A 17,152-nucleotide genomic window follows, 5' to 3' on the forward strand; every position below is an offset into this window, starting at 1 on the left:
GTGAAAGAAACTTTGCCCATTTGTTTCTGCCTCGTGCGGGAATCGAACCCGTGCCACAGAATTACGAGTCCTGCGCGCTATCCACCAGGCTACGAGGCCCCTACACCTTGCTCTAAATGTCACAGTGAATACTGAGCAAAATACAAAAAAAAAAATACAAAAATACAAAAATTGTATTTTTGTTTTTTTCTGCCATGTTTCCCCCTCACCTTTTTTCATTTTTTTCTGATTTTTTCTCAACACAATTTATACTTTAATCTCAATTAGTATTAAGTTTTAGTTTTAGTGTTTTTCCTGCCCGAAACGCTTTGCGTAATAGTGGCTTTAGGCATTGTATGTACTAGCTCTATCTATAACTCCATCAACTTTTGTATTTCATCTTGTATGTATGTACTTTACCTGAATAAATATTTGTATTTGTATTTGTATTTAAAAGTGCTTGGGACTAATAATCCTAGGGTCCGGGTTCGATCCCCGGCGATGGCGGAAACAAATGAGCAGAGTTTCTTTCACCCTTGATGCCCCTGTTACCTAGCAGTAAATAGGTACCTGGGAGTTAAACAGCTGTTATAGGCTGCTTCTTGGGGGTACTCACCTAATTGTGCTTGCGGGGTTTGAGCTTTGGCTCTTTGGTCCCGCCTCTCAACTGTCAATCAAATGTGTGTGTGTGTGTGAGTGAAAAAAAGGTTGAGTGACAGTTGAGAGGCGGGCCGAAAGAGCAGAGCTCAACCCCCGCAAGAATAACTAGGTGAATACAACTAGGTGAATACCCCTTGCCTGTAATTGTGGGTCAGTCATGGCTGGGAGCGGTCAGTGGTGTGTACGAAGTGTGTAGTGTCCCTTATGGAAGAGTGTGCGTGGAGGCGGAGAGTGGCAACTGTGAGCTCTCTCCACCCCGCCAACTTTGACAAGTGTTGACAGCTACAAACAACGCCCTATCATCCAACTTTGACAGATGTGAGCAGCAATATCGACAGCAACTTATTACTCAACTTTGCCAATTGGTGGTACAGCATCAACACCACTTTAGGACTGACAACACCACTTTCCCAGGACTGATCTAATCACTTGGTGACAAGGTTACCTGTATTTTACCTGAATTTTCCCGAGGGTCATCATATCTGTAATGGTCTCGACGGGGACAGGAAGCCAGAGCTTTGTCAAATGCCCTTCATTATTCCTGAGGATTTTTCTATGGATTTTGAACTGAAGTAATGGCTTAGCATTTACGGCTTCATCAGGTAGGCGGTTCTAAAATGTATGTGTTTTACGGTGTAGCTTCTTACGTGAGGTTAAAGCTGTTACTCCTTGTGTGTGTTATATTTGGCCTTTTAAGGAAATGGTCTGGTTTAATATCCTCCAACTTGTTCACTGTTTTTTAAAGGTTTTGACGAGATGAATTCAGGGGATCAGCTGCTTTGCAGTGTTAGTCCTGACTTAGTTTTGGGATTAATTTTTATTTCCCAGTGTTAAACATTTTGCAAAACATGTGATTCTCCAAAGGATTTAGAAACCTACCTAACCTAAAGCAAACTAACCTAAACTAACCCAACCAAGCCCAGTGCAGCCTAACCTAAGCTAATACATACTAGCATAACTACATATACATTTTTAACGAACAAAAAATGAAGTTTATTGAATCGTCTCATGTCCAAAATTATCACCCCGGCCAGAAGACTGGCAAATGCTCTCCAATGTTGAAAAATACAAACACCTTGCATGAAGGGCTTAACAATGCTCATCAAAACTATCAAATTATCAGCTGACCTTGCAATAGATACTGTAGACAAAGAAATGGACATAGTAGCTAGGCTCCACTATCACTGAAAGTTGCAATTTTTTTATATTTATATATACAAGAGTTGTTACATTCTTGTACAGCCACTAGTACGCGTAGCGTTTCGGGCAAGTCCTTAATCCTATGGTCCCTTGAATACGATCCCCACGAAGAATTGTTTAACAGTCAGGTACCCATTTTACTGTTGGGTTAAACAGAGGCTACAGTTAAGGATTTGCACCCAGTAAATCTTTCCCGGCCAGGATACGAACCCAGGACAAAGCGCTCGCGGAACGCCAGGCGAGCATCTTACCACTACACCACAGAGACTAAGTTGATGCTGACATAAAAAAAAGCCAACCAAACCTAAGGGAATAGTCAAACAACCTGAGACTTCAATGAAAAGAAAGTGGTTATTCAACTATAAATAAATAAATATGTTTATTCAGGAAAGGTATATACATACAAGTGATGTTACATTAATGGATCGATATATAGATAGAGCTAGTACATACAATGCCTAAAGCCACTATTACGCAATGCGTTTCGGGCAACTGTACACATCAGGACTGCGGTATCCAAGCAGGGAGACACCTTCAAAAGTATCCAAGCAGGGAGACACCTTCAAAAGTATCCAAGCAGGGAGACACCTTCAAAAGTATCCAAGCAGGGAGACACCTTCAAAAAGTATCCAAGCAGGGAGACACCTTCAAAAGTATCCAAGCAGGGAGACACCTTCAAAAGTATCCAAGCAGGGAGACACCTTCAAAAGTATCCAAGCAGGGAGACACCTTCAAAAGTATCCAAGCAGGGAGACACCTTCAAAAAGTATCCAAGCAGGGAGACACCTTCAAAAGTATCCAAGCAGGGAGACACCTTATTTATTTATTTATTTATTTATTTATGCATATACAAGAATGTACATAAGGAATGTGAGGATACAATTATGATAATTACAGTCTTGTAAAGCCACTAGCACGCGCAGCGTTTCGGGCAGGTCCTTAATCTAAGAAAATTTTAAGGAGGTAAATACTTGCAAAATTTATAGACAAAAAAATGATAACAGATTACATGGAATGAAAAAAAAAAAAAGATGAGAGAAAATTATAGGTAGAGTATATTAAAGCACATAGGTAGCTATGATTGATTGCAATGACAGCTTAAAATGGTAGTTGACAACAAATTGGTAGGCACAATACAGCAGAAACAATATAAGATTGATTGCAATGACAGCTTGAATGGTAGTTGACAAAAATTGGTAGTCACAAATTACCTTCAAAAGTATCCAAGCAGGGAAACACCTTCAAAAGTATCCAAGCATGTTGGTTTGGTTTAGGTTAGGTAGGTTTCAAAATCATTTGGAAAATCGTCTAGTGTACGATGTGACTTGTATTCCTTCTGACCATTTGTACAGTTCATGTTCATCTCTTTGTGAGGCTTCAGTATTGTTTTTGCTTCCTACTTTACCTTAGATCTTAGTGTCATCTGCAAATTTAATGATGTGGTTTGTAATATTCCCATCATTGTCATTGACATAAAGATAGGATATATAGGACATACACCCTGCTAGGTGAGTACAGGTATATGAAAAAAAGGGTTGGCCTCAAGATGGAACCTTGCAGTACTCCACTCCCCACAATTTTCCAGTCAAATTGAATTCTGTTTAGGATGACCACTTTTTTGTTTTAGCCATTGTTTCATTCTAGTAATTTAATATTTATTCCATCTTGTACTGTGCTTCAGCTGTGTAGATCCCCAGGAAATGCTTGTGTTGCTCCTAAGTGTACATTTAGATATCAGGTTATATTGAAAAATAATTTTAAAATTGTTGAATAAAACCTTTCCTAACATAGGTGTTGTCAACATCTTGAATGCAAATCCGAGGCACTACACTGTTTAGAGACAGAACTATGAGGCACAGCAATACTTGAATACAGGAGAAAGCAATATTGCTACCCTGCTTGTACTATGAGGGTTGCATCTTCCTAATTCATAATGTTTCAAAACAGTGCAGTGTTCCATAAGACTGTATCCAAACACTGCAGTATAGTACCACATAACTGTTTGTATTCAACATATCCACAGTCATTAAGTTTGGCTAGGATTTATTATTAAGATGGTTTTTTAAAAACATCTGAGAATGTACTTCACATTATCATAATCTGTTGAATAAGGCTGGCACCATCACCTTTATTTATTAATAGTGATAATTCTCTTACAACAATCTGAAACAATACTGTACTTCTGGAAAAGTGTTGCTTACTTTTAGATATAGATTACTTAACAAAATAATTTAGAACAAGCATTGAGTCTTAACTTCAAATACATTATATAGTGTTCTAAACCTGTTCTGAACTTACAATATTTTTTATGTATTTCTCCATGGGATTTTAGATACAAATTATATATAAACTTCATTTAAAAAAGTTGACCTGAGCAGTGTGATGAAAGTGCCTTTTTTAACCCCTGCACTGCACACCTTTTATAAGGTGTAAAAATAATTTTTGTGGTGGACCAAAAATAAATTGTTCCAAAAACAGTATTTTTGTTTTGTTTTGACATTATTAATTAGCACCTAGGAGGCACAAAAATCCAAGTAAAAAGTCTCTACCTCTTGTAGTTTACCTGTAGTGGCCTGAAGAGGTTGCATTATTTTTGGCAAGAGTGAGGAGAGTTGCCACAGCTTTCAGTGGCAAAGTGGGAATAACCCACTTATCAATTTATTTTCAATGTATCTCACTTTATTTAGTTTTTTTGCTCTAACAAGTTGTATATATGGGTCAAAGATGGTGTTCATTATGTATAATTTTGAAAATATACATATACATGTACTGATAAGTGTGTGTGTGTGTGTGTGTATATATATATATATATATATATATATATATATATGTTACGGACCCGAGCCCGACGTCCGAGCACGGAGCAGTGACGACCACGCCATCAGTGGGTCAGCTCCCGAAACCCCCTCCAAATGGATGACGACACCTGGTGAGGACGAGGTGTACTGGCCACGAGGGCCAGTTTCCAGTCCTGTTCAGCTTACAACACAGCCGCTGCTGACCTCTGGTGAGGTGGTGCTCAGACGACAACGCCATCTATGGAGTGGATAGGTGGGCGTTTGGGTCTGAGCCTGTAAGTGAGGTGCTTTTGTGTGTCCCTGTTAGTGATGACGTGTCTGATTACAGAGTCGACCTGGGACTGCTGTAATGGAAGTAGAGTCAGTCTACCCAAGGCAGCCGTCTCGACACCAAGTGTTTTGCTGCAGCAGCTGTGAGTCACCTCCCAGATGAACACTGTGGTGTTACCCTGCCTGTGAAGCGGCAGTTGAGGATTGTCATACCCGGGACTGACTGGTGGAGACGCTTAACCACTGGGTATTGTGGAAAGGAGAGTGATCTGTGGTATCACACGAGGCTCCTGACTAGGGCGCTACCCTAGTATCGCTCGTGGAGTGGCCTAACCAGCGTTGCTGATTCGGAACCTGCCAGCCATCTGCTGGACTTGTGGTTGACGGCCTCCACGGCGGTGCCCCCAGTGGAACAGTGTTTTGGCTGACCTGTGGCCGGGGTAGACTCAGCTTCTCGAAGGATTCGTCGTGAGGCCACGAGAGCACTGAGAGCTTGGCACCGAGAGGATCCAGGGTCTTCAGAAGAAGACGACAGTGTGTTATAGTGGTTATACTCCCCCCCCCGTGTAATCGTTTATACATATTTATTGGTGACGGTGATCATTATATTATATTAAGTTTTTGACTTTATTTCCCTTCCCCTTTTAATTTACTTGCGTTACGGATCACATCCCTTGAAAGCCACTACTGGCTTGGGGCCGGATACCCTTCCTCTAACAACATCAGAGTAAGAACCCAGTTGCGACCCGAGAGGGCCGTAACAATATATATATATATATACAGTATATATATATATATATATATATATATATATATATATATATATATATATATATATATATATATATATATATATATATAATCATATACCATGTATTTATTCATATTAATATCAATATATAAACCTATACTCTATAAGCCTAAATCTTGTAATTGAACAAAGCACACATCTTGCCTGAAATATATAATGTTATCACTCGCTTGCTGCTGTGGTCACCTAAAATTTGAGTGGCTCATAGTAGGGCTGCCCTGCATGTTACTAAGTCTGACATTAAGTAGGCCTTAGTAATGTAGGCCATGTTACTAAGGCCATGGAAGGAAAGTGAGGGATTCAGGATTTTTTTCAAGATGGGGGATGGTTACTGGAGGCCTGAGGAAACAAATGTGAGCCCCCCCCCTTGTATGCATGGGAGTTTTGAATCTTATGATATACTAATGTGATCCCATGTCAGCTGGCACACCAGCACGCCCGGTAATATGTTGCCTGGCGCAGTATTGGGGTAAAGGGAGGATTGTATGGGCATCAATCCTTAACTGTTTACCTCTGTTCACCCAAGCAGTGATTGGGTACCTTGTTAACTGATTAACCAGGTACATCACCAACACAAATGTTTGAAGGAGGTGAAGAGAATGAATTAAAGGATATACCCATTACATGTGACACAATCAGGAAGACCATTAACAAACTAAAAGACTCAAAAGCCCCAGGTGTGGATGGATTTTAATCCAAATTTGTAAAGGAACTGGCAAATGCACTATGCATACTACTGAAACTCCTTTTCAGAAAATCCCTGGACCAAGGGATAGTTCCCCTGGATTGGAAAAATGCAAATGTTACCCCATTTTTAAAAAAGGCAGAAAGAGCTCGGCAGAAAACTACCATTTGATCAGCTTGACATCACACATCTGCAAGCTCATGGTGAGAATCCTAAGGGAGGGAATCATTCAACATCTCACAGAGAACAATCTTGTAAAGTCAATGCAACATGAATTTGTTAAAAATAGATCCTGCTTCACTAACCTGCTCACATTTCTGGAAATGGTAACTGACTATTCAGACAAAGGACTTCTGGTAGTTGTAGCTTACATGGACTTTGCTAAAGCTTTTGACAAGGTACCACATGAGAGACTGGCAAGGAAATTACAGGCACATGGAATAAATGGGAGAATACTGGAATGGATAAAACAATGATTAAAACATAGAAAACAAAGGGTCGTGCTAAATTTGAATGAATCTGACTGGGGAAATGTGCTAGGTGGGGTACCACAGGGGTCCATTTTGAGGCCAAACCTTTTTTCATATACATCAATGACATAGATAAGAATATTACAAACCACATCATCAGATTTGCAGATGACACTAAGTGGGAAGTGAAAGTGAAAGTGACCTTACAAAGAGATCTGAATGAACTTAACAAATTGATGACTTGCAAATGCTCTTTAATGTCGATAAGTGCAAGACCTTGCATGTGGGGCATAACAATCACAACTACCAAATTGACAGGACTACCTTACAACAGATAGATGAAGAAAAGGACCTTGGAGTCAAGAGTCCATCATTCACTAAAAGTCGCACAACAAATGCGAGCGGCAGTAAAAAAAAGCAAACCAAACCTTGGGAATAATCAAGCGTACCTTTACCTTCAAGGAAAGTTGTTCAACTGTATAAGTCTCTGGTGCACTCCCACCGGATTATTGCATCCAGGCAAGGAGACTATCTCCAGAAAGATATATTTGCTCTGGAGAAGGTGCTTCACCGGGTAACAAAAATCAGACCAGAGCTTAGTCATCTCTTGTATCAAGAATGGTTAAGGGCCACAGGACTAACAACATTGCAGGCAAGACATGACAGGGCGGATCTAATAGAAACCTTCAAAATATTAAACAATTTCAATGATGTCGAGCCAGACACTTTTTTCAAAAGGTCAGATGTAACATGAACGAGGAGCAATGGGTTCAAGCTCAACAAGCCACAATATAGGACAGAAAACAGGAGATGCTATTTTACCCATAGAGTTGTAAACCCGTGGAACCGCATTCCTGCCAAAGTCGTAAACACCAAAACTCTACTAGGTTTTAAAATACAGATAGAAAAATTCAACTGGACAAATGGGGGGACCTTTGACAAGCCGCCAGCTTCCTGTCCTCATTGAGGCCATTAGTATTAGTGGCCCTCAGGTAAATTCAGGTAAATATGCATATTAATCACAATTCTGATTGTAATCTCAAAGTTTGTTCATATTTCATCTGTCATTTATTTTCATGTATATTGTGTATTTGGACTTACAAGGCTTTTGAGGCAATATAAATGTCTTTATTTCTTCCAAAATTAAATCCATTTTTCATATAGGTGTACATAAAAAAAAGACAGTTGCAACATGTCAAGTGACTTTGTGTGTATATATGCTGTTAGGAATTGTTTTTAGTGTTTTCTCATGTTACATACCAGTTTTGGGAAGACCAAAGCTGCCAAAGCATACTACAGTATCAACAAATATTAATCATTAATCCTAAATTAGCTTGGAGTTTCTTAATAACATGTATAGAACAGTAGCTACTGGGGAAAATCTTTCCTTAACAGTAAAATGATAGTTCAATTCATTTATTATGCATCCCATACCCATCTTGTGGGCGGTAGTGGAAAGGGTTACAGAGGCACATAATGGGCTCAGGGACTGAACTCCACAATTCATTTAGCTAAGCAAGTTACAATCTTGGTGAGTTAGTTACAAAATTCAATTTACATCATCACATCATCAATGGGTTCGAGATCGACCAAAAGTACAATTTCTAAATTAAGCAGCTGACATGTGGAGAGCTAGTGTCATAATTTATATGTTTGTCTTGCACACCGCCCCCCATAAAATGATACAAATGTGTTTGCTTTTTGTGCTTATGTTTGAAGAAGTAGGAAGGTTTGGGTTAAAGTGTATTTCCAATACAATTAATGTACCTTAAATTTGTTTTGAAAAATTTAATTACTGTACAGTATTTTGGATTTCACTGAATGTCATGCAAGGAATAAATTTACTATTATATACTTTTTAAATTTATTAATATTTTTCATTATGTTTAGTTAATTTATCATATACAGTAATTCATGTTATAACAAATGTTTGTACCTTGGGAAATTACATTTTTTTTTATTATATAATTACTACAGGTGCTGTACTGTATTTTGTACGTTAAAATTAGTAAGTAACCAATATATAAAAGTCACAGGTTTATGCTTCCTTTAATTCATTATAGCAAGTGAAAATTATTTTATGGTTTTCCTCTTTACCTAGTACTGTACAGTATGCATGCTGTACCAACATGTCACAACTTATCACATCTTTTCTGCCGCAGAAAATCATCAGGGAATCGGGATCGACGTGCACGTGATACTGGTGAGCTTGTGGCCACAGGTGCTTGGTCATCCACAATAGCATGAGACTGGGTCTGAGACATTAATGGCCCCTGGTAAGTGTTTCTATCATTCTTAGACAATTGATCATCTTTTTGGGTCGAATCATTGTGGTGTGATGAGTTAATTATGGTAGATGAATTTTTTATGATAGTTCCATGATTTGTGTTATTTTTAGATTCAGATAATTTATACTTAGGAATCTCATGACTAAGGTTAATGGGAAAAGTAAAATTATTTTGGTGAGCTGTTGAGGTTGTTGGAACAGTGTTAATTTGACAATCACTTTTGTACAGTGGAAGTAAACTTACAGGGTCAGGACTAAGACTGCACTGTGTTTGATAAGACTGGGTTGATGGAGGAAGCATCTGCTCCTCTAAAAAAGGTGAGCTGGGTGGTGGACATGGCCATCCAGAGCTGGTTGAAATGAGTGAAGGATGTTCTAGATTAGACTTGATAGTTGGAGGGTGATGTTTTTGTAAACTGGGTGAGGGTGGTGGAGCACGATGATGTAGTTTGGGTGGGGTGGGTGGAGTACAGTGCTGATAGAGAACTTTGGGAACAGGTGGTGGGCGATGTTTTATCCTAGTTGGTGTGTCAGTTGGTATACTGTGTTTGTTTTTACTAGGTGATTTAAATGGAGATTGGTACTGTGACTTTATTGATGTGTCAAAGGACAGATTGTCTTTTTTTATTTTGGTTGGTGAATTTGATGATAAAGAGTAATGCTGTTTTTTTTGTGGTGCAGGGGGTAGAGTATTTTTAGTTCTTATTGACAAATATGGTGGTTGGTGGCAATCTTGGGATTTTGTTGGTAAGTTGGGTGGTATACTGGTATGTTGTGCTTTTGTTAGTGAACTGGGTGGAAGACTATGATTCTGTAATCTGTTTGCTGAGTTGGGTGGTTGATTCCGATGTTCAGCTTGTGTTGGAGAAGGTGGTAGATGGCATAGCTGGACTCGCATTGGCGAATTGTTTGAAAGTTTGTGCTTTTGGGCTCTGGTTGACAAATCAGGTTGAAGATGGCACTGCTGAGTATTTGTTGGTGCAGCAGGCTGTTGTAAGCATTTTTTAACCCTGAATGTTGAAGGGGGTAATAGTTGCTGTTGCTGAGTCTTGCTTGACATTTCAGGTGTTAAATGGCTTAATTGTGCTTTGGATGATGTACATGGTGGCTGATGCTGAGGACTGAAAGTTGCGGTAGTGGTTGGGTTATGGCCAAGTGCTGGTTTATCTTGCTGCCTCTGTACAGTGGTTAACTTAACAGTGGCTTTTATGGTGGGATTACTGCTGTCGTAGTTTGAGACTGGCTCTGATCCTGTGTGTGAAATAAAAGTCAATGTTTACCAAGTATATTCATTCTGTAATAATGATTAAATATTGTGTGCAGATGCAGTTATCATAATACAGTACTGTGTAATGTATATACACAGTATATATACATGGGCCTATGTATGTACAGTATATATATTCTCAGTATACAGGCAAGACAACAACGTCTCTTTCTAGGCGATTAACAATGCACCAACAACAGGGCTCCATCAAGGAGCATATAATCTCCTCACACAACCAGACCATCACCAGAGAAATCTTAACAAGCAACACAGAAATTATTTACAGATACAACGATAACAGGATACTCGACATTAGTGAGGCCCTACTCATCAGAAAGTCAAAACCAGCAATCAACAACCAATTAACACAATTATATTCTACCCACTTCAAGACCCCGAACCAGCACAGACGCAAGAAGATAAAACACGCAATATACCCATTGTTCCGTGTTCTGTCTTTTCCCATTGATTTGTCCTGTCACCTCACCCAAAAACATTTGTATACTATCACATCATCCAAAAACGAATATAAGCACAATCTGAGTATGTAAAATTGTCTTTGAAAATGTAAGAAGTGTTCTTGCAAAATGCTCCTAGGTGTCAGACCATAAATAAAGTGTGAAAAGGAACTTTGAAGAGTTAATTTTTCAACTACCCCCGACAATGAAGAAAAACATTAGAAATATTAAGATTTGTGTTAGAATCATTAATCTTACTCTTTCGGTCATATTCAACAATATATATATACTGTATAACGATTAACGAATTTAATTCGTTCCGGCACCTAGCTCGTCATGTGGAACGCTCGTCTTTCAAAACGAATTTCCCCATTTAAAAAATGGAAATAAAAATAATCCATTCTACCACTGAAAAACATCAATATGATATTCGGGTTTTTAAATAATGGAGCACTCTACCTGACATACACTGAACAAACCTTTATGACATTTTTCTTTCTTCAAATTTGTTCAATTTTATTTTTGTATTTTTTCATTTCTTTTTAAGAAAATGGAGCAGCCTACTTGACATACACTGAACAAACCTTTATGACTTTTTTTTTTTTCAGATTTGTACTTTTTTTCATTTTTTTTTTATAGAAAAAGATTCGTTCAGTGTATGTCAGGTAGCCTGCTCCAGTTTTGTATAAAAAAAATAAAAAAAAAAATTATCAAATTTGAAAAAAGGAGAAATGTCATAAAGGTTTGTTCAGTATTTGTCAGGTAGGATGCTCCATTATGACATTTTTCATGTTTTCAAATTTGTTCAATTTGTTTTGTAGTTGTCATATTTTTTTTATTAATAATGGAGCAGCCTATCTGACATACACTGAATGATCCTTTATGACATTTGTCTTGGTTTCAAATTTTTTCAATATTTTTTTTTCAATTATTTTTCAAAAATGGAGCAGCCTACCTGACAATCACTGAACGAACCTTTGATATTTTTTTTTCAAATTCTTATATTTTTTTTTTTCAATTTTTTTTGGGGGAAATGTAGCAGCCTACCTGACATTCACTGAGCGAACATTTTTGACATTTGTTAATTTTTAAAAATTTTCAATTTTGTTTTCTAATTTTGTCTAAAAAACAAAAATCAATGGTTTGTAACATTACAGCAGTCACTCCCTTTACATCCCAGCATCATTAGCATTAGCATCTTTAAAACAAAAAAAAAGTTATTTGCATCGTCGGAGGTGTCCGAGCGAGACCCAGCGGGAACGCACCATGTGGTTTTCTCGTTAATCAAATAAACGCTTGCCAATCGAGACAAATTGTCGGCGATTGGTGTGCTCGTTATTCAAAATGCTCGTAAATTGAGGTGCTCTCTCACTCGAGGTTCCACTGTGTGTGTGTAATTACCTAAGTGTAGTTACAGGATGAGAGCTACGCTCGTGGTGTCCCGTCTTCCCAGCACTCTTTGTCATATAACGCTTTGAAACTACTGACGGTCTTGGCCTCCACCACCTTCTCACTTAACTTGTTCCAACCGTCTACCACTCTATTTGCGAAGGTGAATTTTCTTATATTTCTTCGGCATCTGTGTTTAGCTAGTTTAAATCTATGACCTCTTGTTCTTGAAGTTCCAGGTCTCAGGAAGTCTTCCCTGTCGATTTTATCAAGTCCTGTTACTATTTTGTACGTAGTGATCATATCACCTCTTTTTCTTCTGTCTTCTAGTTTTGGCATATTTAATGCTTCTAACCTCTCCTCGTAGCTCTTGCCCTTCAGTTCTGGGAGCCACTTAGTAGCATGTCTTTGCACCTTTTCCAGTTTGTTGATGTGCTTCTTAAGATATGGGCACCACACAACAGCTGCATATTCTAGCTTTGGCCTAACAAAAGTCATGAACAATTTCTTTAGTATATCGCCATCCATGTATTTAAATGCAATTCTGAAGTTAGAAAGCATAGCATAGGCTCCTTGCACAATATTCTTTATGTGGTCCTCAGGTGATAGTTTTCTATCTAGAACCACTCCTAGATCTCTTTCTTTATCAGAATTCTTTAAAGATTTCTCACATAATATATAGGTTGTATGGGGTCTATGTTCTCCTATTCCACATTCCATAACATGACATTTATTAACATTAAATTCCATTTGCCAAGTGGTGCTCCATATACTTATTTTGTCCAGGTCTTCTTGAAGGGCATGACAGTCATCTAAATTTCTTATCCTTCCTATTATCTTAGCATCATCAGCAAACATGTTCATATAATTCTGTATACCAACTGGTAGATCATTTATGTACACAATAAACATCACTGGTGCAAGAACTGAACCCTGTGGTACTCCACTTGTGACATTTCTCCATTCCGATACATTGCCTCTGATTACTGCCCTCATTTTTCTATCAGTCAGAAAATTTTTCATCCATGATAGAAGCTTACCTGTCACCCCTCCAATATTTTCCAGTTTCCAGAACAACCTCTTATGTGGAACTCTGTCGAAAGCCTTTTTTAGGTCCAGATAGATGCAGTCAACCCAGCCATCTCTTTCCTGTAATATCTCTGTGGCCCGATCGTAGAAACTGAGTAAATTCGATACACAGGATCTTCCTGATCGAAAACCATACTGTCTGTCTGATATTATATCATTTCTCTCCAGGTGTTCTACCCATTTAGTTTTGATTAGCTTTTCCAATACTTTCACTATTACACTTGTCAATGATACAGGTCTATAATTGAGGGGGTCTTCCCTGCTGCCACTTTTGTAGATTGGAACTATGTTAGCCTGTTTCCACACGTCTGCTACGATTCCTGTACACAGGGATGCCTGAAAGATCAGGTGAAGTGGAATGCTGAGCTCAGATGCACATTCTCTCAGAACCCATGGTGAAACGCCATCTGGGCCAGCTGCTTTGTTCCTCCCGAGCTCCTTTAGCATATTTTCCACTTCAACTCTAGACACCTCTATCCGCTCTATGTTGTTCTCTGGAATTCTTATTGTGTCTGGTTCTCTGAAGATTTCATTTTGTACAAACACACTTTGGAACTTTTCATTTAATGTTTCACACATTTCCTTTTCATTTTCCGTGAATCTGTTTCCCATTTTCAACCTCTGGATATTATCCTTTACCTGCAATTTGTTGTTTATGAATTTGTAGAATAGGCCCGGTTCTGTTTTACATTTATCTGCTATCCCTTTTTCAAAATTTCTTTCTGCCTCTCTCCTTACTGCTGTATAATTGTTTCTCGCATCTTTGTATCGCTGGTATGTTTGGGGGTTTGGCCTCTTCCTATACTGATTCCATTTTTGTGTCTTTTGGTCTCTTGCCCTCTCACAATTTCTGTCGAACCAATCCTGTTTTCTGGTCCTGCATCTCTGTTTTGGTATGAATGTTTGTGTGCCTTCCTCGTATAGTTTTAAAAATTTGGCATACATTTCATTTACTTCCCTGCCTAGCAACAATTCTGTCCAATTACACTCATTAAAAAAATTTCGAAGTTCCCCATAGTTGCCTCTCTTTAAATCGAGTTTATCAACTGTTTCAATGTCCCCATTTTCTTCTAGATGATATCTTAAAGCATATTTAATGTCTAACAGGACGTGATCACTCTTTCCCAAGGGAGGAAGGTACTGGATGTCAAAAATCTCTTCTTCTTTCCTGGTGAATACTAGATCCAGTACTGACGGTATATCTCCTTCCCTCATTCTTGTGGCTTGCTTTATGTGTTGATACAAGAATGTCTCCAGAATGAGGTTCACAAATCTGCATGTCCAAAAGTCCTCCGTTCTTGCTTCATAGGCCTCCCAGTCTATTGCTCTAAAGTTGAAGTCCCCCAGTATCAACAGTCGTGATTTATCTTTATCTGCTTGTACAATAATATCTCTCATGACCATTATGAGGCCCTCTCGTTTGTCATCCAGTTCTTCCTTTGTCCACGTGTTGCTTGCTGGTGGGCTGTAGGCATTTACAATTATCAGCTTATCATCCTGATTCCAGACCTGCAATGCCATTATGTCAATATCTCGAGGGTTTTCAAATATTAACTCTTTTACCTTCAGGTGTTTTTTCACCAGTACAGCCACTCCTCCTCCCTTCCTAGTTTTCCTGTCACGTCTCCAAACTGAGTAGCCTCTTGGGAATATGACTTCATTTATTATATTTCCTTCAAGTTTCGTTTCTGATAATGCAACAATATCTGGGACCCTAAGCTGGATTATATCTTGCAACTCCAAAGTTTTTGACCTCACTCCATCTATGTTGGTATATACAATTTTCAGAAACATGTTCCCTTTTCCTTTGCTCTTTACTCCCCCTTCCACTACTGATCTTGTTGCTTTGTGTGTGTGTGTGTGTGTGTGTGTGTGTGTGTGTGTGTGTGTGTGTGTGTGTGTGTGTGTGTGTGTGTGTGTGTGTGTGTGTGTGTGTGTATATATATATATATATATATATATATATATATATATATATATAACACATATATATATATATACACACACACACACACACATACATACATACATACATACATACACACACACATACTGCCATATACAGTACTGCAGGTATGTTGACGACATTTTTACACAGGTACCTGATGCCAGATGTCTGCAGCAGCTGAAGGAGGCATTTGAGCAGAATTCTGTGTTGAGTTTCTCGTACGAGATGGAGAACAATGGGAAGCTGCCCTTTCTGGATGTAACAGTCAAAGAAAGGAGCGGAGGCTTCCATACTGCAGTCTACACCAAAGAAACAAACATAGGAATGTGCCTCAATGCCAATAGTGACTGCCCAGACAGGTACAAGAGGAGTGTTGTCAATGCTTACGTCGACCGTGCTCTAAGCCACAGCTCAGGATGGAAAGAAGTCGATGAAGAACTCTGTAGGGTAAGGCAACAACGGCTTCTCTAACGGTTTCGTTGAAGACATCATAAAAAGAAAGGTAAAACGCCATGCAACTTCTGAAGAGTCAACCAACACAACACTTGTACCCCCAATTAAACTATTTTACAGGAACTTCTTTTCGACGGCTCATAAAACGGAGGAAAGGGTCCTGAAAGATATTGTTGATAGGAACTTCATACCTAGACAAAAATCAGAAAATACAATTGATAATTTATTATAAAATAAAAAAACGGCCAATCTACTCATGAAAAACTCGCCAGACACCAAGCAGAACGCTTTGAAGGAGACCAATGTTGTCTATGCCTTTAAATGCCTACTTGGGGACTGTAAGCCCCAAAGAACTCAGTATATAGGCAAGACAACGTCTCTTTATAGGCGACGACAATGCATAAGCAACAGGGAGCCATCAAGGAACACATGATCTCTTCTCACAACCAGACCATCACCAGAGAAATCTTAACAAACAACACAGAAATCATCGATAGGTACAGCGATAGCAGGCGGCTAGACATCAGCGAGGCACTACACATCAAAAAGTCAACACCAGCAATCAACAACCAATTAATGCACAACTATATTCTACCTACTTCAAGACCCCGAACCAATATGGAAGCAGCAAGAGAAAGTATGGGCCAATAGACCTTCTGCAGTTACTTCCATTTATATGTTCACTTATCCAATTTATACCCATTGTTTTGTGTTCTGTCTTGTATTTGTCACCTCACCCAAAACTTTTGTACCATATCACCTCATCCAATAGAGTATAAGTACGAAGAATTTGTGTGTAAATTAAGTCTTTGAAAATGTAATACGAATTACAAAACGGGTTCAGGCATCAGACAATTAAAAAAATGAATTTCGGAGAATTGTTATTTTTATTACCACCGACAGTGAAGAAAAACATCAAAAATATTGAGAAAATTCGTGTTAGAATTATTAATCTTACCTTTTCGGTCATATTCAACAACATATATACATACAGTGGACTCTTGGTTTACGAATTTAATTCATTTCCAGAGACGATTCGTACACCGAAAATTCACAAACCGAAACAAATTTTCCCATAAGAAATAATGTAAATTTAATTAATCCATTACATACACCCAAAAATATTAACTTAAAAATACATTTTATGCAGAATACTACTCATATATTTTACTATACAGGTACTTCACCTTTATCGAGGACTCTTGTTGGCGTATGGGAGGAGGAGGAGGAAAGGTGTTAGTGTTTGGAAGGGGTGTCCTCTTACATTATGACATCAGGCACTGATGACATTTCTGGGGTACGGTACTCTCTCTTCTACGTTGTGCAGGCATACTACTGGGACCTGGTTGTGGCTTACTGCATGCTTGTCTTACTAAGAATCTGTCTAA

At 38.5% G+C, this 17,152-nt stretch overlaps 1 protein-coding gene and 1 long non-coding RNA gene across 3 annotated transcripts in view; one reads left to right on the top strand and one right to left on the bottom strand.

Moving 5' to 3' along the window:
• The first annotated feature begins 769 nt into the window (after positions 1-769).
• Positions 770-17,152, top strand: part of LOC138354290 (uncharacterized) — a 52,426-nt gene continuing 36,043 nt past the window's right edge. For both annotated transcript variants that reach the window (XR_011223543.1, XR_011223544.1), the window contains exons 1-2: positions 770-1,241; positions 9,036-9,149. This is a non-coding gene — a long non-coding RNA (uncharacterized lncRNA). The remainder of the gene's footprint in view (positions 1,242-9,035; positions 9,150-17,152) is intronic.
• The window catches only part of LOC123766685 (nephrin), a 62,257-nt gene continuing 53,117 nt past the window's right edge, over positions 8,013-17,152 (bottom strand). Inside the window, exon 19 of the mRNA XM_045755964.2 lies at positions 8,013-10,411. Coding sequence (XP_045611920.2) covers positions 9,006-10,411 — 1,406 coding nt within the window. The 3' untranslated portion in view covers positions 8,013-9,005. The remainder of the gene's footprint in view (positions 10,412-17,152) is intronic.

Source organism: Procambarus clarkii, chromosome 62, assembly GCF_040958095.1.
Source record: "Procambarus clarkii isolate CNS0578487 chromosome 62, FALCON_Pclarkii_2.0, whole genome shotgun sequence".
NCBI classification, from domain to species: domain Eukaryota; kingdom Metazoa; phylum Arthropoda; class Malacostraca; order Decapoda; family Cambaridae; genus Procambarus; species Procambarus clarkii.